This window comes from Typopeltis vanoorti, chromosome 15, assembly GCF_054136105.1.
Source record: "Typopeltis vanoorti isolate ZY-2024b chromosome 15, IOZ_Tvanoo_1.0, whole genome shotgun sequence".
Classification (NCBI taxonomy): Eukaryota; Metazoa; Arthropoda; class Arachnida; order Uropygi; family Thelyphonidae; genus Typopeltis; species Typopeltis vanoorti.
Window position 1 is genome coordinate 95,147,579 of NC_143563.1, and position 25,684 is coordinate 95,173,262.

The 25,684-nt window shown below is 35.8% G+C and overlaps 1 protein-coding gene across 1 annotated transcript in view; it reads left to right on the forward strand.

Moving 5' to 3' along the window:
- Positions 1–25,684, forward strand: part of LOC150098992 (uncharacterized) — a 700,419-nt gene that overhangs the window by 553,717 nt on the left and 121,018 nt on the right. The window contains exons 35-36 of the mRNA XM_090405788.1: positions 4,937–4,990; positions 21,381–21,488. Of these exons, the coding sequence (XP_090261914.1) occupies positions 4,937–4,990; positions 21,381–21,488 (162 nt within the window). The remainder of the gene's footprint in view (positions 1–4,936; positions 4,991–21,380; positions 21,489–25,684) is intronic.

A 25,684-nucleotide genomic window follows, 5' to 3' on the forward strand; every position in this document is an offset into this window, starting at 1 on the left:
TTCTAGCTGTATAAAGTGCCTTGCAAATGCAAGTTGTGTCCTATTATGCATACAGTGGAACTGTCTATGTTTGCAGGAATTTAATAATAATAAAAAATACATGCATACTACAATCATGAACAGTCAGCTGTGGAAGGCTATGCCATGGATACCATCCATAAAATCAGACATAAGAAAACTTATTTAATTGTAGCCAGTACTAACTTGAGAGACTTTTTTTTTTTTTTTGTAACAAAAGTATGTAGTAATAAATACTAATATTATGGGAAGAATCACCACCCAGACCAGATTTGACCTTTATTGAGGTCTCATCAGTAGGAACCAAACCCAGAGGTGATGCCAAGGTTGAACTAATGCAAAAGTCATATTTCCATATACGAGTAAAGTAGCCAAAAGATCACACACTTTATTACTAAAATACTCTGGATTAGAGATAGATGTGGCAAGTTTTTCCACTTGGTTATGCTATAAATTAAAGATACCAAGAAATTATATTCTTGATTTAATCCTTTATCCAAGTGTAGGCAAACAAAGTTTGCACGTGCAGTATCTTCATGACTGGGCAACTCGTATACTGTATATACCCGAAAGGATATATGCTTTGCATTATGGAATATAAGGCAAGTGATGTGAAGACATCCGCCTCTCTCTCTCTCTCTCTCTGTATATATATATATATATATATATATATATATATATATAAAAAATGTTTTTTACCTTGGGTGTAAAATATGTTAAAGATACCAAGAAAGTTTATACTTGGTTTTAATCTTTTTCCCAAGTAAGCAAAACAAAGTTTTGCACATGAAATATATTCCCGTCTGAGCTACTTGTATATAGAGAGGCTAATGCCTTCATGTCACTTGCCTTATTATGCATCCCATAATGCAAAGCACCCCCCCCTTTCAGGCATGTATAATGCAATGCATAATAGAAAGGACCACTACCCAGACTGGTAGTGGTCCTTTCCATTATGCATTGCATTATACCCGACCTTTATTGAGGTCTCTTCAGTGGGAGCCAGATCCTTGACAGATACCAAGGTTGATGTAGTGCATAAGTCATACTGAGAGCTGCTCAACAGTTATTTGCTCTAAAACTTTCTTATATGTTCTTCTTTTCAATATGAAATTCAATTTTAATCCTTCTCAAGACTAAATAGGGATCACTTCCAATTTCAAATCCTCTGTACACTCTGGTGTCCTGCACCAGGGAGAAACACATCACTATCAACAATAACATAGTCAATGAGATTTTTCTTATTCTTTGCTTCTTCTCTCCATGTGAATTTGTGGACATTTATGTTGGACACATTGTGTTAGTAATAACCAGTCCATGTCCTGACAGAAATCCAACAGGTGTTTGCCATTATTATTAGCTTTGCTCTTTTCTCCAAATTTTTAAAAAATATTTTTGTATGTGTGACAATCATTTCCTACTCTGCTATTTAGATCCCCCAACAAGGACCAATTTTTCATTTTTCATTATGTCAGTTGCTTTCTCTAATGCCTCAAAAAATTCCTCCACTTCTACCTTAGCAGAACCTTCTGTGTGACCATAGGCACAAATAAGTCTCATTGTCCAGTTTCCCATTCTGATATTTGCCCACATCATTCTACTTGAGACTGCCTACCATTCAAGAAGATTAGCTTTGCATTTAGTGTTGAATAGTATGGCTATTCCTTCTTTTCCTTGATTGTCATTGCCGATCTTGAACAATAGTGATGTTGATTTGAGGTGTGTTTTAAGATTTGTTCCAGTAGCTGACTTTTCGCTGTTTGCCCTGGTTCCCTGGAGAAAACAACGGGGGCCTTGTTTAACCGTGCAGTGCCCCAGCCAGCATGAAATTCTGTCATGTTGTACCATCATTTTGTGTTGTGGTTTAAGCCAATAAGAATACAATTTGGTTGGCTAAATCCCAAATTGCCAGCCCATCCTCATTCGTTCATTATCCAGGTAGATACTTGACAGGGTGCATCACGAGAAGGTGAGGATTGGACATTAGGTCAAAAGCCCTGGTCGATTCTTGGCATTTCTTTAAAGTCTATGTGGAGGTCTCCTCTCAGTTATACAGCTTCGACTCATAAGCACCCCCAAAATAAAACCTGTTCATGTTAAATCACCCTGTATTTATGGGGTACCTGAACTCCACAACTCTAATATTCCCCTATGCCCTATAGAGGAATATCATAGCATAGACAGTCCCACTTATAAACTTGTTCAATAGTTAGATAAGTCGCTTGCCCCTCTTACTTGCAACTTCTTTACTGTTATAAAAAATTTTGCCCATTTCACTAGTTAAAAATCACATCCTTAAAAATACAGACATAATGGTTAGTTTCGATGTTTTGTCTTTACTAATGTACTACTAATACTCACTCTAGAATTAATAAAGTTTAATCCCCCCCGATATCTTCAAATTATTCAAATTTACTATGCGTACAGATTATTTCACATGGCTAGGAAATATCTACAATCAGACCATTGGTACTGCTATGAGCTTCTTTCCCCCCACCTCCCTAGCTAATGTTTACATAGAATATTTTGAAAACAAAATACTTACCACAGCTACATACAAGTCCTTAATGTGGTTACTTTGTTGATGATGTGTTTGCCATTTTGCCCCATGGACAAAACACCTTGAATTCTTTGTTACCTACCTAAACAACCACACCCCCAAAATTTACTCACAGTAAAAAAAGAATTTAATAACTGTTTTCCTTTTCTTGGCACATTAGTCATCCAGCCTTAAGAGATTATTCACTATCTCTTTCCATTTATAGAAAACTAATGCACAAAGGAAGATATCTACATGAACAATCATATCATTATCCAGCCCAACACTTACACAGGATCAGGGCTATTTGTTGTGTAGAAGCTGTAGCCAATGGCTACAGCTCCTACAAAATAGATAAAATATTATATGGCTCTCTTACTTTTCCCTCCTCAAATACACAAGAACAAAACACTGCTATTCCTGTTCTATGTCCAAGGTGCTTCTGAAAAGTTAACTGAAGTACTAATAAAATATAACCTTCACACCAGATTCAAACCATATGTTAAATTAGCAGCTCTGATCTGCCCACATAAGGATAAACTACATCCCCTGGAATATACTGGAGTGGGTGAAATTCCATGTGACTGTGACTTGGCTTAATATGGATAGACAGGAAGATCTATTATAATCCACCTTGGAGAACATAAAAATACATTCACTACTTGCAATGAATTGCAAGTCTGAATTGGCAAACAATGCTTTGGACACCCCTTCACACAGGATTAGATGGAAGAAAACGATTGTACCTTATAGAAGTTGCTATAGGCAAGAAAGATTGTTTTTAGAGTTAGCCATGGCTATGAAGCCTTCTTCTAACCTGAACAAGTAAAGTTGTATTAACACGTTCGCTGCCACGCTACTTTGGCATGGTCTGTTCCCCTACGCCGAGCTGTTTTACTTCTTCAAGGTCAGTACGATAATCTCGTTACCGGAGGTAAACGACCTACGAGTATACTCGTAGTTGGCTTGTACAGAGCATATACGGTCTATGAGAATACACAGTTTTGAAGCTAGCCCCACAAGCCAAGCATTTTCACTTCTTCAAGATCACTACAATAATCTCGTTCCCGGCGGTAAGCGTCCTACGAGTATACTCGTAGCTGGCTTGTGAAGCAGGATTACCCACTACGAGTATACTCGTAGTTGGCAGCGAACGTGTTAATTTGCCAAAAATTTGGGAGGGCTCTTATCCTAATATCAACTCCTACATAGCTATAACGGTTCTTTTTTACAACATTAGAGGGTGCCAAATTAGGACTTTATTTCTTTTGTCTGTTACAATTTGGATTGTTCCACTTACTCCTTGTTGCTTGTTAACTGTAGCATATAATGTGCTTTGAAGACGCTGGTTTGAAATCCAGCAAAATATAAGCCAGTTAATAAACATAATTTTTTTTTTTTTTATAATTTAGTTAGTTTGGTGTTGTAATGCTGTTAAAAGAAGTTAAGAACTATAGTGGTAATTTAGAATTATCTCCTTTTTTTTTTTTTTATTTCATCTTAATAACACCAGTTTTCAACATAGTATTGTTATTAATTACTCGGCTTGCTCCATCTGTTCCCACTCAACCAACCAGGCCAGCAAATAAATGTTTTTAAGTACAGTCCATCTAATAATGATATCAATGTAATTATAATACACTGATATCATTTGCAGATATCTAAAAATTTTGTTCAAGCTAAATGAAGCATTTTTTTTTCCAGATTGTTAGAGATATTTTTCGATATTAGCTTTGCCTCCGTAGCGCAATTGGAAGAATGATGGTACATTGCACCCTTCGATTGGAATAGGCCTAAGTTCAATTCTCGTTGTGACGGGAGAAATCTTTACATGGAGTTTTTCAATCGAAGGTGAGTTAGCCGATCTCATACGGAGCTAGCAGGGTTTTTCCTCCCAGAAACTCGGGTTTTTTCATCCCCCGAGGGGATGAAAAACCCAACGAAAAAACCAGACAAATCGGCGCTTCAGAACACACAGTTTACAGACAAAAAAATACTAGTTGTGGTGATGGGCGGTAGATAGCATTGATGGAGATGATTGGTATTAGGGATTCAGTGTAGTGGTGGAGACAGTTGTATAGTAGGTGTCCTCCTGCAATGAGTCTTCGGACTCCTTGGAAGTGTCATGAATAATAATAATAATTTGAATTTCTCTTGTAAAAGTAATGCCTCACAGCATATTAAAATTTCTAGTGAAAAAGTAATTGTTTTTTAATATATTAGCCTAAAATATATGTGAATATATTTCTTCTGTATTTCTCTATTAAGTATTTCTTCAAATTTGTATTAAAGGACAGTATTATTTTAGTGTGATTTTAAAGCTTAAAGTAAACACAAGTTTTGTTTTAGAACTGATATCAAATTATTTGTTTATTCAAGGGCAAACCTGGTAATCCTGGTCCTGCTGGACCTCCTGGAATTCATGGTGCAAAGGTTTGTATAATGTTTTTAATTAAATATGCAGTGGAAAATTGAACAGCAGACTTGTCCACTATAAAACTGATTAAGCTAGACCAGAGTCTAGTTGCATTCGTACTGTTTTAAAAGAAATTCATTATAACAGACTATTTCTTAGAAATAGTCTTACTATATTGTAAGGATAATAGCATTATCATTATGTTAATGATAATGTTATTATTATTAATATTATCACAGTCATAAGGGCTAACTGCTTATAATTAACATGATAATAGTTACAATGAATTATAATAAACATGACAGTTTCTTGTGTCTTATTTTTATTTATTTTTTGGTTATTAAAGGTTGAAAAGGCTATAATTAAAGGTTAAATTCTATGTATAAAGTTGTAGTGTTTCTACATACAGTCAGCTCTCACCATAAAGAATTCACAGGAACAAATAAAATTGTGTAAATTTTAATATGCCCTAAATTGGCTACATTTAAAAGAAGTGAAATTCTAAGTGTGTATAATACCTGCAATGTTCTTCTGTATATAATTAAAATGACTTCATACTATACTTCATATAATTAATTTGAAATATGATGAATTATAACAAATATGACAATTTCTTGTGGCTTATTTTTTATTTATTTTATTATTATTATTTTTTTGTTTGGTTTGTAAATATAATAAAGTGTGAATTTTTTTAACATAGTCTAACACAAAAATTTGTTACAGTTAAAAGGGAAATTATAACTACATAATAGCTGTAATGTTTCCACGTACAGTTCAGTTAAAAAATGTGATCTTCTAACTGTGTATAATAGCTGTAGTGAAAGAGTACATACTGTCTGCTCTCACTATAAGAAACTCACAGGAACCACAAGATTAATTTATTACAGTTGACAGTTTGCTATAGTGAATTTCTTCATTGCACCAATTGGACTTTGGTCCAGCTGTGTCAATAGTTTGCTACGATGGTGAAAGTCAACTGGATATGTAATTCATGTTTGAATTAAAAATGACTTCATAATTAGCTTTCTGAATCTTATTTTAATTAACCATTTGTTCACGTGGTGAGATAAAAATGATTATAGGTGATATTCAAGAACTATCTACTAGAAGCAATGTTTAAATGTATTCCAAAGGTCAGAAGGTTAAATAAGGTAGATATAAAATGGATGAATGAAGAGATTAAGCATGCAATACAGAGAAAAAAAGCATTATGGAGGCAACATAAGGGGAGTGGTAATAATCGATTCCATTAGGAATACAAAGAACAGACGAGCAGGGTAAGGGTAGCAAAAAGTTCAGTATGAGCAGCAGTTAGCTAATAAATCCACAAAAAATCCTAGGGAGTTCTTTTGATATGTAGCCAGCAAAAATAACAACAATTATGTTACAATGGGACTGATTAGAGAAAATGGTATAAGGACAACTGCTGTGGAAGATAAGTTAAGATATTTAGTGAGCAGTTCATAAAGGTCTTTCATCCTGGTGAATGTGATGACACCATGGAGAGTTTGAGAGCAGTAGATGATTAGGAGGAGAGACTGACTGTGAGTGAGGAAGAGGTATATGGCGAATTAAGCAAACTGCATATTAATAAGGCTGTGGGACCTAATGATATATCACCATGTATTTGAAGGAATGTGCCAGGGAGTTGACATCTGCCTTGACATATTTGTTGAACATGAGTCTTACATTGGGTCAAATTCCAAAGGAGTGGAAGGAAGGCAAGCTTGTACTGCTTCAGGAGGTGACAGAATTCAAGCATCGAATTATATGTCAATCTCTGTGTCAGGTGTTGTGGTTGAAGTGTTGAAAAGATGGTGAGAATAAGGATCCAGAATTGGGTTGACAACAATGGTATTATCTTTGATGGATAGCTTGGATTTTCTGAAGGAAGATCATGTTTTAGTAATCTACTTACTTATTAAAATAATGTGACAGCAGCATTGAATGTGGGAGATGGATACACAGTAGTAGACTTTAGACTTTACAAAGGCTTTTGATAGATTACTGCATGATAAGATGATATTCAAACTAGAGCAGATGAGGGTTGGATATTAGACTAGTGCATTGGATTAGAGATTGGCTGTCTGATAGGTATCAACAAGTTGTGTATCAGGGAGCAACATCCCAGAAGAGGAAAATCACTAGTGGTATGCCCCAGGGATCTGTTTTAGGGCCATTGCTGTTTAACCTGTATGTTAATGATATTGGGGAAGATTGGAATTGTATGGCAATACTTGTAAAAGTTGTTAAATCATCCTGTAATATATCTATATTACAGGATGATTTAACAACTTAAATAAATTTAAATAAATCGACAGTGTGGGCAAAGGACAATAGTTGTCAATTTAATGTTGTAAAATGTAAAGTAATGCACTTCAGGATGAAAAGGTTACACACTTTGTGTCATATTAATGGTACTAGTTTACAGGAAATTGATGCAGCTAAGGATCTGGGGATGATGATGATGAATAGAGATTTGAAATTCAGAGGACATATTGCTAGAGTTGGCAGAATAGCTCAGAATATTACTTGGATGCAAGGCCGTGCTTATACCCAAGCACACAAGGCTCTAGCTGGGGGGGGGGCAAAAAATTGCCCCAATTTAAGGGGCCCAAACAATGAGGGTGGGGATCCAGAGCAATCTAGCACTTTGTACCCTTCCCACCTCTTGAAAAGTTAGTATGATCATGCTTGGATGCTGAATAATATATTGACAAGTAAAGATAGGGAGGTTATTATCCCTCTTTATAAGACTATAATGCAGACTGTTGACTACTTTGACAGATTTGGTCATCTGCATTTCTTGGGGATGTGAGGTGGTGGAGAGGATTCAGAGACGAATGACCAAACTGGTGACAGGTCTGTGGAATGTTTCCTATGAGGATAGATTGAGGACATGTGGGTTGCAGAATTTAACTAACAGGCAGAGGAAAGGGAATATGATAGAAACTTATAAGTTTCTATCATATTCCATTCTATAAGAGATTCTATAAGATTGACACAAGAAATTTTTCAAATACTAGGGGGAAAACAAGGAGTCATATTTGGAAGTTGTCTAAGAATGTGGTTAGTATGGGTGTGCAGACTAGGTTCTTTACTTGAAGAGTGGTGAATGAGTGGAATAGAATTCACTCCTACAGTGAATAGATTTAAGGAGATGTATGATAGGTATTGTGTTAATGGATAGAGTGGGTCTCCTGCAGTGGGTCTTTTGACTCCATGGAATTCCCATATAAATAATAATGATAGTTATTATTATAGTTATGATCCTGTATAGGCAATACAGGATGGATGTCAATTCTGTAACACAGATCTTGAGCACAACTGGAAAAATACCCTGGACTAAGAGCCTTGGTAGTGTCAAGATTAATGACAGTTTTATTAATGAGCACAATGTTGTATACATCAATATGAAACATTGAGCTCAACATTGATAGCTTTTAGTAAAATGGGCACACTCATTAGTTGAACAGTCTCATCTACATTTGGCAGAGTTATTCTTTCATATTCCTTCTTTGAGCCTCTGTAGCTCAATTTGTATAGATGAGCCCTTTGGTTGGAAAGAATCCTGTCTGTGACATGAGGAATCTTTATCATGTTTTTCAGTGAATTGATGAGTTAGCCAGTCTCATATGAGTTAGAGGGTTTACCTCAAGTGTTTCATCCCTCCTAACAGGCAAACTGGTCCTTTGAACACACACAGATCTACAACCAAAAATACTTGTCCTTACAGGATGCAGAAGAGGAGTGATGTGTCAGCTGCATTAATTTATTGCGACCAGTGATCAGGAGAATTTACCTGTCCTAAAGGATGGAGTTGAAGAAGAACATACTTTGTTAATAAAATATATATAAATAAAGAAAGTTTTCAAGTATGTATAGTGAAACACCAAATGTACAGACTTGGGGATAGAACCTGTAAAATTAGGGTAAAAGATATATGATATAGGTGACTTATCAGGATAAGTCCTTAACAGGATTAGTCAACTACCTGCTACATTGGCACAGTCATGTGCCAGGATCTTTGGAGTTTCATTCTAGTAAAATTTAATTAAGAAGGTACACACACATACATACATATATAAATATTTTAAAGAAATTTTTTTTTCCATAGAAGTTCATTTTTGAATTTTGGTATTTTGCATAAATAATTAATATGGCTAATTAAGTGAATCTACAGTTTGTCTGCCAAATGAAGAGTTTACGAAGTGCATAAACTTGGTGCATGCTGCCATATAAAATTTTAGTAGAGATACTTCTGAGAGAGTGTTGAAGTTTCCCCTTAGCTGAAACTATCAAAAATTTAGAAGTATGGTCTGGTGAGCAACTGGTCATAATACTGAACTCAAAATTCTGTTGGACCATGAGTTATTAATAAATGCAAAACTGACTAATGGAAGTAAAGAGAGCATAATTGAAGTGCAAATCATGGAATGGAAGAGAGTGAGACTATGGAAATAAAGGAAAGTATAGCTTATTAAATGAAAGCAAGAGAGATGGAGTCAAAGAAAAGTATGAATGAGGAAAGGAATGACAGATAGTTTAATTGCTAGGATGCAAGACTTGAAACATAAGTTGATCAGAATGAAAAGTGAGATGAAAAATGTGCATAGTGAGATCAGAAGTATGGTGGATAAGAATGAAAGAGTGCAAATGGTTAGGATGAAGGAAAGTAGAGAAAAAGTGTGACGAATGACTAGAGAATAGCAATGTATAGAGATTTCATTATTAGAAGTATGGTGAATGAGAGATTACATAAGGTGTGTTTTCCAGGAGGGAAAATTAGCCAAATAATCGATGTGTCAGACATGCGAAGCAGATGAGCAAGCAAGTTGATGGAGGTTGCAAATGATTTAATTGGACATAAGGAGAATCTGAGGATAGGTATCAGGAGGTTGTTGAGGAGAGTGAAAGATAACTATGTTGTTGGAAAAGGAATCAATGCGTTGGTGAGTTATGATAGTTATGAGTTGAGACAGAGAGCAGAGATCATGAATAGCATGTTGGCAGAGCTGCCTGTGTAGAGAAGGGGTGGAGTATGTAAATATGTGGGATGCATTTCAGGGAAGGAGACTGAAGTAGTTGTAAATAAGAATAGTAGTAGTATGAGTGATAATGATTGGAAAACAAGAATGCAAGATCTACAGGGAAACAGGGAGGGGGGGGGGGGGTAGAGTGGACAGGCGATACAATATAAGGAGAGTGGATATTGCAAGTAGTAGTAAATGTGTGTATGAGGATGGTCAGCAGGGGGAGTGGGATTGCCTGGTGGAGTGTAAGTGGTGTAGTTGAGTCTGAGGAGGTAGGGTAAATGGTGATAAAGGCAATTGGAAATTGTTAGATGCAGAGAAATCACAACCAACAAGTGGCTGTGCAGGACTGGTTATAGACTTAAAAGTGAATTGTTGTGTTTATTTGCAAATGCCAGGAACACCAGAAATAAAGGAGATTAAATGGTTTCACTGATCGAGTTTATTCAGCTAAAAATTGTTGGAATACTTGTAAAATGGGTGGATAAGCATGATATCCTGATGGGAATAGAAATAGCAGAGTATGATGTTGTTGTTGTTTTTGGTGAGAATAGAAGCATAAAAAAAAGGGGGGGGGGAGGAGTACTGTTGATGATAGTAGATGAATTATGTTTGCACAAAATGGAGAAGGAAATAGTGGTAATGGTTTTGAGTGAGTACAGTATGAGGTGGAGGTTGACAGGAAGAGATATTGTTGGATGCTGCTATAAGCCAGGGAATATGTGTGGAGGGCCATGGTGAAAAATGTATAAGCAACTTGGGTTAGTGAACAAGGAGGATGATCATTATGAGTGATTTTACTTATGGTAATATAGATTAGAATGAAGAGGCAGCATTGGGTATAAGGAAAATGAATTTCATGAGTTTTTTAGAGATAGCTTTCTTAGGCAATATGTAAGGGAGGGCACACAAGGTCGGGTCTTAGATCTAGTCATATCATCAGAGGATGTGATTGTAATTGGTGTATAACTTTTCCCCCATTTGTTAAGAGTGACCACATGGAGATCAGATATGTGATGATCAGCTAGATGAAGATTTCTGTTAGAAAAGGATATATGTGGAAGCCTTGAAGGTGACTAGGGTGTCATCATCCCATTGAAAGGTGCTGTGATCAGTGTTTAGGACACGTATTGAGGATGATCTTGAAGCTTGAGGTTTGAGCACTGATCACTCATCCTCTGCATTTGACATGATTTGTCAAATGCAGAGGATGAGTAGCCATTGCTATCATCAGAAAAGCTGCAAGTTAAGTTTGAGGTCAATGAGAGCATGATGTTTGTGTATATGAGGAAGAGGGGTAGATTAAATAACAAAGCTCTGAGGAACAGTTGCACTAATAGCAAAATCTGAAGAGAGAATACCTTCTGTAGTGAACAACCTGAGAGAAAACTTTCAATCCAGTTACAGAGGATCATAAGATCACAATTTCCTGAGAAGTCCTCAATGCTAAATTCTATCAAATCCCTTTGAAATGTCAAGAACAATATCATTCTCCAAACCTTTCCATGGTATGTGTCCAGAAGTTATAATATAGGCAGGAAGGTCTTCTGCAGATCTTATTACTAATGTTCCAACATAAAAATGTGCACAAATTCACATGGAGAGAAGAGGCAAGGAATAAGAAAAGTCTCATTGACTGTGTTATTGTTGATAGTGATGTTTCTCACTGGTGCAGGACACTAGAGTGTACAGAGGATTTAAACTTGGAAGTGATCACCATGTAATCCTGAGCAGGATAAAACTGAATTTCATATTGAAAGGAAGAACATGTAAGAAAGTTTTAAAATGATTGTCATTCTAAAACATTTTAAAAGTTTTAAAATGTTTTAGAATGACAAATAGTTGAGAAATCTCATCGTCTTCTTCTTTATACCCTCTTTTACCTTGCGGTGTCGAGGGTCCATTGATCATCGGACCTCAATCCGTTTACAGGATAAGGTGGTCAGCCCTATGCCCCGGTATATCCTATGGTCTGTAGTGTTAAGTTCTCAAGGCCAGTTTGCCTGTTTTGCAGGATGAAAAACCCCAGAATAAACTGAGGAAAAAACCCTGCTGTCCACGCCCAAGACTGGCTAACTTGGCTATGGCTGAGGAAGATCCTTCAGCTCCTCACGTCACCGACGGGAATCGAACCTAGGACACCCCTTCCCCAGGCATATGGTTGCGAAGCGAATAGCCACTAGGCTAACCGCGCGGACTAGTTGAGAAATCATAGGAATATAACAAAGATCTTGGAAGTTTATTTTTCACTTGGTTAGACTATAATAAATTTAGTTTAATCCTTTATCCAAGTGTAAGCAAACAAAGTTTGCGCCTGAAAATATCTTCATGATTGGTCTGCCTCCCACTGACGAGACATCAATAAAGGTTTAAACTGGTCTGGGTAGTGGCCTTTCCCTTAATGCATAGCAGTATACATGTCCACAAGGAGATGTGCTTTGCATTATGAGAGATACTGAGACAAGGAGTGATGAGAGCCCGGTCCACCTTTGCTCGGAGTTTCCTGGTGTTGCACTACCTTACCCCAGTCCTGAAGATATTTTCAGGTGCAAACTTTGTTTGCTTACACTTGGATAAAGGATTAAACTAAATTTATTATAGCAAAGATCTGTTTTGTAGATCTGGAAAAGGAATATGACAAGGTGCCAAGAGAGAAGCTATTCAAAATGCTACAGTTGTATGGTGTCAATGGGACATTATATCAAGTAATACTTAGTCTTTATTTGTGTTGTAAATCAGCAGTTAGAATTGAAGGAAGTACAGGAAGATGGTTTAATGTCAAATCTGGTGTCACGACAAGGATGTACATTATCCCCTCTGTTATTCATTATCTATATGGATCACATTATGAAGGAAGTGGTATTAAACCTGATATCAAAATTGGAGATGTTAAATTCAGCTCTTTGCTTTATGTGGACAATGTTATACTTCTAAATAATTCCGCTACAAGTCTGCAAGATTCCCTGACTAAATTGAATAACTGTTGTAATAGATATCGTATGAAGGTCAGTAAAATAACAAAAAAAGACAATGAAAATGGGCAGAAGCATTGAAAATATCAACTGCATTATGAATGAAGAACCTATAGAACAAATAAAGCATTTCAGGCACAGTTTCAGGCTACTTTGCACAATTTTTAGTGAAGATGTTAAATTACCATATATGTCGTCATATAAGATGACTCTCAAATACTACAGAAAACCCCCTCGAAATCATGAGTCATCTTGTACAGCAAACATAAAAAGGGAAGCATAATTTCTTTGATGAACATTTATGTAGTTACAATACATTGTTATATAAGAAAATAGGCAGTGTTTATAAACAAATCAGATTAATTTTTTGTTACATAAATTTATTTAAAATATTACAATAGATGTAAGTCTTAAAAAACAAATAATAATTATTAATCTTAATTTTCACGTTAATTTTCTTCATCATCTCTTGAAAATAGTTCTGTAGATTCATTGTTTAAATGATCGTCATATGGATCCCAGTTCGAATCCGGTGAATTGATTTCGTTTTCACCGTCATGATATGGAAGATGATCTGTTGTTCCACAACAGATCATCTTCCATACCATCCATGAGATTTGAGATACCACACTTTTTAAATGATTTTATTACAGTGTCTACTTTGTACTTTATTCCATGCTTTGATCACAAAATTGCACAACATGTCAAGTGATGCAACGTGCATAGATTCACCATTTGTAAATGATTTTCACCAGTCAACATCCAATTATTATTTCACTCTTCTCGCATGTGAATAAACTTTCACATGCGAGAAGAGTGAAAGCTTGAATAAACCATCTTTAAATGGTTTATTCAAGCAGAACAAACATCTAGTGGTTGCAATTGCAATATAATAGAAGTTAAATCACCTGGTATAACAGCAATATTTGTGTTATTTTTTTCTAGAAGACTTTTAGTATTCTCATTTAAATGACTACGAAACATATCCTAATAAAATAAACTGCGTTTCTTCATTATACTTCATTATAGCAATATTTGTGTTATTTTTTTCTAGAAGACTTTTAGTATTCTCATTTAAATGACTACGAAACATATCCCATACTAATAAAATAAACTACGTTTCTTCATTATACTGCCTGGTCACGTGTTCCACACGTTATTTATCCGTAATTTCACACCATTTTCGTCCATCCTTCCTTTTTTTATGAAAATGTACAAAAACACCTGAAGGAAATTTTATCTTAGGTTTAGTATTATGTTTGAAGATGATCATTGGTTTTAACTTGGTTTCATCAGCCAAACATGACAACACAACCGTAAACCTTGTTTTTTCATGACCTGTACTTCGAACTAGCACACTCTTACTTCGTTTAGACTCCACTGTTTTATTGCTTATCATATCAAAGCTCATAGGAGTTTTATCCATATTTTCAATATTTGACAATAGAAATTTATGTTCTTGTCTCAACTGAATAATAAATTTATGGATACTGGTAAGTTTGTGGTCAAGAGCTGCTGGTAGTATTTGAGCAATTTTCATTTTTTGTCGTATTACCAGATTTTGTCTGTTCATAAAACGATTACATGATCCTGAAGTAGCTTGAAATTCTATACTTTCATCCGGATTCAATCTTGACCGTTTCAGTGCATATGCTCTAATCATATTTCTTGTAACAAGATAACCATTCTGCCTTTGTTCGAATACCCATTCTGCAACGTGATTTTCCAGTTGCAGCCATCGGGTGATCCCCGTTCTCATCGCACATTTTTTCCTTGGCAATTTTTTTAAAATATCTTCTTTCTTCCTTCATTCTCTTGCCATCTTCTCGGTTATGTCAAACTTTCTCATAGCAGCACAGTTATTAGTTTGTTTTGCCATTTCAATTACCCTTATTTTAAATCAAGCTTCATACTTTCTTTGCTTTGTTGCTGGTTCCATGATTTTAAATGATAACAATTTTAATAATCCTAAAATTTAAAAAAAATGCAAAATTAATAATTAATTAAAATTGTGGCTAATCACTTTTAATTAGGGTAATTCGCATAAATACCAAAGCTTGCTATGCAAAAAAATAACAGATATGCTCTCTCGGATCTCCTCATGTCTGAGGATTCATGACCTTCCTGATGATGCTTTGCCATTTCTTTCTCTCCTGTGCCTCTCTTATTGCTTGTTCTAGTTTAAGTTCAGTGATTATTGATATTTGGTCAATCCACCTCTTGGGGAGGGGTTCCTCTTTTTCTTTTCCCACACGGTTTACCCTGGATGATTACTTTTTCTAGGCAGTTGCCTTCCCTTCTATATATGTTTCCAAAATATTGCAGTATTCTCTTTTCGATTATCTTTATCAGTCTTGTGTGGACATTCAGTTCTTCTAGAATACTTTTGTCTGTTATGTTTTATGTCCAAGACACTCTTAACAATCTTCTCCAGCATCAGAGCTCGAACACCCCAATTCTTCTTTTGTCATAGTTCAAGACTCAGAAGCATAGAGAAAGATTGAAAAAACTAAGGTTTCTACAAGCTTAATTTTTGTCTTTTTGGAGATGTGCCTGTCTTTCCAGATCTTGGTTAAATCAGTCATTGCTTTTTTTAGCTAGTGCTGTTCTTCTTCTTCTTATCTCTTTTTTACATCCATCTTTTTTTGTTATCATCACTCCAAGGTAGTTGAAATGGTCGACAATTTCAATTCCTTCTGCATCTATCTCTTTTGTGTTGTTTAAAATCATTATTTTCATTTTATCCTGATTTATTCTTAAACCGTGGTTTAGACTTTCCCTTTCTAATTGATTCAGGATGGATTTTAATTCCTGTTCGCTTGTTGCTATTATCACTGTGTCATCTGCATATCGTAGGTTAGTGATTGTTTGGCCACCTAATTTAATGCCTCCATTCCACTTTTCTAGAGATCTTTTCATTATAGTTTCGCTGTAAAGGTTGAATAGTAAGGGTGAGAGTATGCATCCTTGTCTTGATCCTTTTTCAAATTGGAATGCATTGGAACAGATATGCATAGATATAAAAATAACGGATATAACAACAATACCTAATGTTGCATTAATACAAGAAAGAAGAAATTGGGGAATCATCTTATACAACCGACATAAGCTTAAAACCTAAAAATAGCCTAAAATTTAGGCCTCGTCTTATACGAGGCCTAAATTTTACGAGTCCTATATGCCGAAATATACGGTAAATATGGAAATAGACAACAGTATCAACAAAGCTGGTATGGTAGGACGTCAACTTAATAAATTTATATGGAATAAGAGAGAAATTAGTCAAAACACTAAATTAACTGTATACAAGTCGGTGTTCAAGCCAATTTTATCTTATGGATCTGAGAGCTAGGTTAGAAATAAAACACTTGACCAAAGATTAGAGACTGCAGATATGGGTCCTGAGAAAGATTAGGGGCATGAACAGATGACATCAATGGCAATATCCTATTAAAAATGAAGAGATTAGGAAAGAACTTGACATTGCTAGCATCCAGGAATGTGTTAGCAGAGCTAATCTCATGTGGTATGGTCACTTAAACAGAATGGGAGAGGAAAGATTAGCAAAACAAGTGCTCTCTGCCAGGTTGGCAGGAAAAAGACCCAGAGAAAGACCAAATTATAGGTGAATTGATATGGTAAAAAATGCGTTAGAAGACAGAAATATAAGATCTGATAGTGTTGGAGTCTTGACAGGTAACAGATTGATTTGGAAGAAAATTGTAGATAGGAAATATGTGGTGATCTAACTTTTTCGTGTAGTACTATCATATCCTGTACATCCCTTGAGGGTACATGTCAGGAATTTGATGATGATGATCACATACTTTTTCTCACCCAGAAAACTTAAAAATACAAATTTTCTTTTTATGGTCTCATGATTTCTTGATTGTATACTTTCATGCGAAAATCTAATCTTGACAACTGATGTTGGGCCTGAGTCCAGCTTGTTCACTCACAAGTTTTCTTCAGCAATTTTTCTTCCTTAACCACTTCTCAAGTATGTGCTTGCCTTATTCTTATTTGGTACACTCAATAGTTAAATTTCACAGTAATTCTCATTTCTAGTTTGTATTTCATTATATTTAGGAGACCTCCACATAGCCTTTAAAGGAATGCGGAGAACCGACCAGGGCTTCTGACCTAATGTCCAATCCTCATCTTCTCGTGGTGCACCCTGTTGGGTATCTACTTGGATACTGAACGAATGAGGATGGGCTGGAAATTTTGGATTTAGCCGACCAAATTGTATTCTTATTGGTTAAACCAAAATAAAAAATGATGGTACAACATGACAAAATTTCATGCCGGCTGGGGCGTCGCCCGGTTAAACAAGGCCCCCGTTGTTTTCGCCAGGGAACCAGGGCGAACAGCAAAAAGTCAGCTACTGGAACAAATCTGAAAACAAACCCCAACTCAACATCACCAGAGTTAAAGATCGGTACTATCAATGTAAGAAGCCTGAATGGCAAAGAAATGGAGCTAGCTGAGGAATTAGATAAGTACCAGATCGACATAATAGGGGTGACTGAAACAAAAAAGACCAAAACTGGTGAGATCTTTCTGAGCAATAAATACAAAATGTTATATTCAGGCAATGACAATCAAGGAAAAGAAGGAGTAGTCATTGTATTCAACACAAAATACGAGGCTAATCTTCTTGAATGGCAGTCAGTCTCAAGTAGAGTAATGTGGGCAAATATGAGAATGGGGAACTGGACAATGAGACTTATTTGTGCCTATGGTCCCACAGAAGGTTCTACTAAGGTAGAATTGGAGGAATTTTTTGAGGCTTTAGAAAAAGCAACTGACACAATGAAAAAAGGAAAAGTTGGTCCTTGTTGGGAATCTAAATAGTAGAGTAGGAAATGATTGTGAGACATACAAAAATATTTTGGAAAAATTTGGAGAAAAGAGCAAAGCTAATAATAATGGCAAATATCTGTTGGATTTCTGCTCAGGACATGGACTGGTTATTACTAACACCATGTCCCAACATAAAAATGTGCACAAATTCACATGGAGAGAAGAGGCTAGGAATAAGAAAAGTCTCATTGACTATGTTATTGTTGATAACATAGTCAATGAGACTTTTCTTATTTCTTTCCTTGCAGGACACCAGAGTGTACAGAGGATTTGAAATTGGAAGTGATCACTATTTAGTCTTGAGCAGGATAAAATTGAATTTCATATTCAAACATGTAAGAAAGTTTAAAAGCGAATAAAAGTTGAGCAGCTCTCAGATGTGAACTGTAGACTAAAATACACAAAGATTATTGAAGGAAAAATGAAACAGTTTGAGAACAGGAACCAAACCTTGGAGATTCAGTGGCAAACTCTGAAGAAAACATTGATTGATTCTGCCAGAGAGGCATGTGGCGAGGTTGTCTGCAAGGATAAAAAAATCAGAACTCCCTGGTGGACACAGGAAGTTAAAGAGGCAGTGAAGGAAAAGAAGAAAGCATATCAAAAGTTCCTGTCAAATAAGTCAGCTTGTGCTCTTAGAGAATATAGAGACAAATGCAAGAATGCTAAACACTGTGTAAAACTAGCTAAACAAAAGTCATGGGAGGACTTTGGCAAGAATATAGAAAATAAATATCAAGAAGGTGGCAAAATATTCTGGAGGTTGTTGAAGAAGCTTAGGAATGGAGGAAAGAATGCTGTAAAAGGAATTAGAGATGATAAAGGTGACATGAAAACGGGAGAAAAAGATATCCTTGAAGTATGGAGTAATTACTTTGAAAAACTGCTAAATGAAACAAGCAGTGATGACAGCACAGTTTTAAAAAACACTGACCAGGCATGCAGTCAGGAATACATATCCATACTGGAAGTAGAAAAAGCCATCAAAGGCTTGAAATGTGGAAAGGCAGCAGGAGTAGATGATATTCGACCAGAAATGCTGATGTATGGTGGTATAAAAGTCTTACTGTGGCTGCACTGCATAGTTCAGAAAGCCTGGACAGAGGGACGAATTCCCGATGATTGGAGTAGAGCTCTCATAGTACACATATATAAAAAGGGAAATAAAACTGAATGTGAGAATTACAGAGGTATTTCCCTACTGAGTGTTCCTGGCAAGATCTATGCAAGTATACTTGAGAAACGGTTGAGAAGAATTGTGGAAGAAAAGCTTGGTGAAGAACAAGCTGGATTCAGGCCAAATAGAGGCTGTCAGAATCAGATCTTCACTTTACAACAAATAGTCGAGAAAGCATGGGAATATAACAAAGATCTGTATTTAAGTTTTGTCGATTTGGAAAAGGCAAATGACAAGGTGCCAAGAGAGAAGCTATTCAATACGCTGCAGTTATATGGTGTCAATGGGGCATTGTATCAAGCAATACTTAGTCTTTATTTGAGTTGTAAATCAGCAGTTAGAATTGAAGTAAGTACAGGAAGATGGTTTAATGTTAAATCTGGTGTGAGACAAGGATGTACATTATCCCCTCTGTTATTCATTATCTATATGGATCACATTATGAAGGAAAGTGGTATTAAACATGATATCAAAATTGGAGATGTTAATGTCTGCTCTTTGCTTTATGCAGATGATGTTATACTTCTAAATAAATCTGCTACAAGTCTGCAAGATTCTCTGACTAAATTGAATAGTTGTTGTAATAGATATGGTATGAAGGTCAGCAATAAAAAGACAAAGAAAATAGGCAGAATCATTGAAAATGTCAACTGTGTTGTGAATGGAGAACCTGTGGAACAAGTAAAACATTTCAGCTACTTAGGCATGATTTTTACTGAAGATGGTAAATTAAATATAGAAATAGACAACAGAATCAGCAAAGCTGGTATGGTGGGAAGTCAATTGAATAAATACATATGGAATAAGAGAGAAATTAGTCGGAACACTAAATTAGCTGTGTACAAGACAGTGTTCAAACCAATTTTAACTTATGGATCTGAGAGCTGGGTCAGAAGTAAAACACTTGACCAAAGACTAGAGACTGCAGATATGAGAGTCCTGAGAAAGATTAGAGGCATGAACAGATGGCACAATGGCAATATCATATTAAAAACGAGGATATTAGGAAAGAACTTGACATTGTCAGCATCCAGGAATGCATTAGCACAGCTAATCTCAGGTAGTATGGTCACTTAAACAGAATGGGCGAGGAAAGATTAGCAAAGCAAGTGTTCTCTGCCAGGTTGGCAGCAAAATGACCCAGAGGAAGACCAAGATATAGGTAGATTGATATGGTACAAAGTGCCTTAGACGATAGAAATATAAGATCTGATAATGTTGGAGTCTTGACAAGTAACAGACTGATTTGGAGGAAAATTGTAGATAGGAAGTTAGTAATGATGTAATTTTTTTCATGTAGTACTATCATATGCTGTACACCCCTTGAGGGTACATGGCAGGAATTTGATGATGATGGTGATATATTTATATATATTGAAAGTTTTTCCACTTGGTTAGACTATAATAAATTTAGTTTAAACCTTTATCCAAGTGTAAGCAAACAAAGTTTGCGCCTGAAGTATCTTCAGGACTGAGGCAACTCATTTCAAAGGTGGACCAAGCTCTAATCACTTGTCTTAGTATCTCCCATAATGCAAAGCACATCTCCCTGCATACATGTATAATGCTATGCATTAAGGGAAGGACCACTACCCAGACCGGTTTCGACCTTTATTGAGGTCTTGTCAGTGGGAACCAGAGACCTTTGCCATGTGTTGCCTCAGTCCTGAAGAAACTTCAGGTGCAGACACTGTTTGCTTGCACTTGGATAAAGGATTAAACTAAATTTATTATAGTCTAACCAAGTGGAAAAAAACTTCAAACATCTTTCTCTAAATCCAGAGTAATTTAATAATAAGATGAGACATTTTTTGACAACTCGTATAGGTAAATATGACTCCTCCATTACTTCCACCTTAGTATCACCACCTCTGGCTCTGGCTCCCACTGACGAGACCTCAGTAAAGGCTGAAACCGGTCTGGGTAGTGGTCCTTCCCTTAATGCATAGCATTATACATCTCCGCAGGTGATGTGCTTTGCATTATGGGAGATACTAAGACAAGTGATGAGAGCTTAGTCCACCTTTGCCACGAGTTGCCTCAGTCCTGAAGATACTTCAGGTGCAAACTTTGTTTGCTTACACTTAGATAAAGGATTAAACTAAATGTATTATATATATGGAATTCCAGACCAAGCTTTCATATTGAAAAAAAAGACAAAAAAAGAAAAGAAATATCTTTACTCAGCACATAGCGATTGTTAGTTGAAAACTTAGTTTTTTTTTAGTGATAGCTAATGTTGCAATGTTACAAACTGTAATGAAAAAATAAGCTACTTAAAAATATTAAGAAATTTTTATTTAATCAATATTCAAATATATATATACGTTCCTTATAGTTTAAATTTTGTTTTTCTTAGGGTCCTACAGGTGATGCTGGTAGAATGGGGGCACCTGGTCCTGTGGGTAATCCTGGTTTACCAGGGCTTCCAGGAATAAAAGGTGATACTGGATCAGAAGGTTCACCTGTAAGTGATAGTTAAGCCATTCTTTTAATAAAATTGGGAATTGTTCCATTATTTTATGTGCAAAATACATAGCACTAAAATATGTTTTGCAGTATATCATATTGATCCTGTAGATAGTTTACATACTTATCAGTGTAACTTTGATTCCTCCCTACCCTTCCCACATACAAAACAAGGACATGGACTTATTACCGAACCTGATAAGCTCTTGAACTCTTTCTCAACAGCATTGCTTGTATCTCCATATGGTAATTGCCTTCATGTCATATTGATCATTATATTTGTAGTGTATTATTAAAACATAATGGAAGTATATTATCAGTTCAAGCTATTGAACATTTCTTCAAACCTATTGAACCAGCAAGAAATGACTGGCACTTCGTCTCCTTATTTCATTTTCCCCAAATGATTCCACATTTAGTCTATGTGGGGTTTTTTGTTTTTAACAGTGTAATTAAAAAACCACACTTTGAGAAAGGAAGGAGAAACTTACCATTATGTTGTGGATTTCAAACTATCAGTTACAAAGCACTATAATTTATAGCTATACGCATTGCACACAGGATATAGCAACAAAAAGGATGTTACAGGTCTTCAAAATAATGACAAACAATGCAAAAATTCAAGTGTTAGTGAGCACCCTCATTTACTGGAATTATAAGCATCCTAGGATTTTGTGCTAAAGGTGCTAAAATAAGTGCATTGAAAATTTTAAACCACTTGATGCAGCCATACTCATCAATGTGAAGGAATGATTTAACACTAAAACTAGTCTAAAAAGTTTTTCAGACTTGTATTTACTTCTATGAAGGACAGCCTTTTTTCCATTTAATTCTGTATGAAATGCCCAAAGCACATGCTTGTTAGTCCATACTTGTCATATATGTATCTTTTTTTTTTTTTTCAAGCAGGAGGATATTAATTGTATTCCCTGTTTGTTCATAGTATGCAAAGTTGCAGGTATGTAGTACCTCACAAACACCTGCATGCTCCAAAAGATGAAAGAGCATCTTTAGAAAGATAGATAAAGGTTGCCAGTTTTATATTGTCTTTTAAAGGTAGTGTGTTGGTTATTTTCAAGTAAGGTTTTAAGGATTTTTTTGTTACTATAACCAATAAATGGAAGGGGATGTGAAGGAAACTGAACTGTCACTCTGGAAAATGACTCAGACAGATTAATGGATATAAGTAGAACAAGGAAAGGAAAAAGAATGAAAATAAACAAGGATATATTGGAAAGGATCCAGAGAAGACTGACTAAGGTGATAACCAGTCTTTAGGTTGTGTGATATGAAGACAGATTTTGGGAATGCAGTTTGCAAAAAAATCACACATTATAAATATGGGAACAAGAGAATTCTAGAACTAAGATTATAAATAGTCCATGGCTTTCTGACTATTATTGGTATCCATGCTCCTGAGGAAGACAACAGTGCCTTCTATTCAGATTTACAAAAAATAAAAGATAAAATAAAACCAGAATGACTATACAATGTCAGAGTAGGGAATATTCTTCTTAGTTCAGATATAGGAACAGATGGTGAAGCTACATTAAATAGAAATGAGTACAGTCTTAGAGATTTATAATATATAATAACCTAAACTATATATAATAACCTAAAAATTTCTAATACTTTTTTTTTTTTCAAGCATAAGTTCACTTGAGAAGCAAGAAACATAAAAAGCGTAATAGACTATATAATAGCTAATGGGAAATAGCTAACATGATACTAGATAGTGAAGTATTCCAAGGTACAGAAATAAAATCAGATCATTATCTATTACAAGGAAAACTGAGCACTACCAAGTAGCACTCAGTCCGCCCAAACACTACTTCGTTCGGCTTGCATTCACAGTGCCCGTGAGATATAGGGTTTCCTAAATCTTTCTGAATTTATTTTCTTATATGTGGCAAATAGAAAGAAGAATGATTATGGTGATGTGACGTTAATGGTTGAAAGTGGGAGATTGGTGCAGATGACCTAGTTGAGATATTCATTGAGCAGTTCATCAGGATGTTTCATCCTTATTGTGAAATCAGAAGCTGTAGTGTAGAGAATGAAATGAGAGAAGACTTAATAGCCTTCTCTCATTTCTAGAATAAGAGAAGGCTATAGATAAACGAGTTAGTGATAAACAACAAATTAAGTAAGCTAGATGTCAATAAGGCAATAGTATTTGATGATCACCATGTGTCTTAAGGGAATGTTCGGTGTAAGGAAGGCATAATTGTTTCACTTCACAAAGGTGGTAATAAGGCTAAGGCAACAAACTATAGGCGATTTGTATATCTGGAGTTGCAGTTAAAGTATTGGAGAGAATGGTAAGAGATAGGATACAAAAGTGGTTTGATAACAATAGTATTTTTTATGCTGTCAATATGGGTTTGTTAAAGAGGAATTGTGTTTTACCAACCTGCTTATGTACTATAACATAAGTGGGTGATGTATTGGACATGGGAGATGCATATACAGTGGGATAGTTAGATTTACAAATGCTTTTGATAGATTGCCACACCGCATATGAGAGTGGTCTAAAAAGTTCTCGGCCTCGACCATAGAGGGCAAAACACTATTGGCAAGATTTTTTTTTTTCTAAGTTGGTTCATCTGTCATAAGCATCCATGTAAAATTGCAAGTCATTCTATCAAGTCAATGGTCTTCAAGTCATTCTATCAAGTCAATGGTCTTCAATGCATGGCCCGCAGAGCTCTTTGCCATGGCCCACTGGCCATTTTGAAAAAATAACTACTTAACATTAATATGCGATTAAATAAAAAAATAATTTTAATGAAGCCTGTGGGCCACTAAGCTATACTGCAGTGTTTAGAATTGTAAGATGCTTTCCAGATTCACTGCTGTGCATCTGATACTTTAGATAAAATCCTATAAAAATAAATATTGAATAGACATGCTTTTTCATCCATCTACCAGTGCAAGCAGTACGTAAGTACTAGTACTAACGTCGCAGGTAGATGGCTGAAGGTAGATTATTCGAGTGCACTGTTTAGTGCCTTCCAGATACATCTCAAAGGTTCTCGATACTTTGTTATTTTCATATAAATACAAGAAAAGTCAGTCAGTCAGTCGTGAACAGTGTGATATTCATGTATAAGTGCATGCAGGTTCGTCATGTCAGTCATAGCCTATTGTGGTTTTATATTGCCAGACTTTTTTCATTAGTATGAGACATATTCAGTGAATAATAACTGTTACATGGCCATTTTGGATCATTTTTTGGGTTCACCTATATCACCATGGCATCTACGAGAAAAAAGCATAAATCAGGTGATTCTTGTCAGGTTTTAATGAAAAGTGAACAATTTGTACTTTTTTGTGTCGATCGACAATAAGCCAGTGTGTTTAATTTGTCTTGAATCAGTGTCAGTATCAAATGAATACAATATAAAACGACACTATGAGACAAAGCATGCGTCAATTTCGATCACCTTCAAGGGGGCTTCGTATGGACAAAGTGAACCATCTCCAAATTGATTTAAAATGCCAGCAGGGTATGTTTAAAAAGCAGAGGGAAGAGAGTGAAGTGTGCATCAAAGTAAGTTACAGGGTGTTCGGGATAAATTTGACATATTTATAATTAATTATATTTTTCCGTAAGTTACATGTATTAACACACACTTCTCTTCATTTAAAAGTTTGGACCCTTCTTCATTCATATACAAGATGTCAGAAAGGATGGATAGCTGGAACCCACCTGAATCATGGAAGAGAATAACTTGTATCATGATGATCCGTGCCCGCCATCAAAATAAGGATATTACGACTGCTGCCCAATGCTCCCTGAATACAGTAAAAACAATCAGGCATGAACTAGAGACTTGCAATGGTGACTACGAGGATGTAGCAAGAAGAAAGATCCCTAGCAGACGATCTGATTGCGTTCGTACAGCAGAATTCCTCGCAAATCTGCAGGAACAGGTGTTGAAGAACCCTGGCATTGGAATTCGGGCTTTGTTCGTGGAGTTGCTAACTGTAGTCAAGCCCTGGATAACAAGGGTAGCCAATGATAGGCCGTATGTATGGCAGCAGGATTCGGCCCCTTGCCACACCTCTGGGAAAAGTCAAAAATGATTGTCTGAAAATTTCTACGACTTCACCAGTCCAAATGTTTGGCCTCCAAACTCCCCAGACCTTAACCCCATGGATTATTTTGTATGGGGCGCAGTTGAAAAAGAC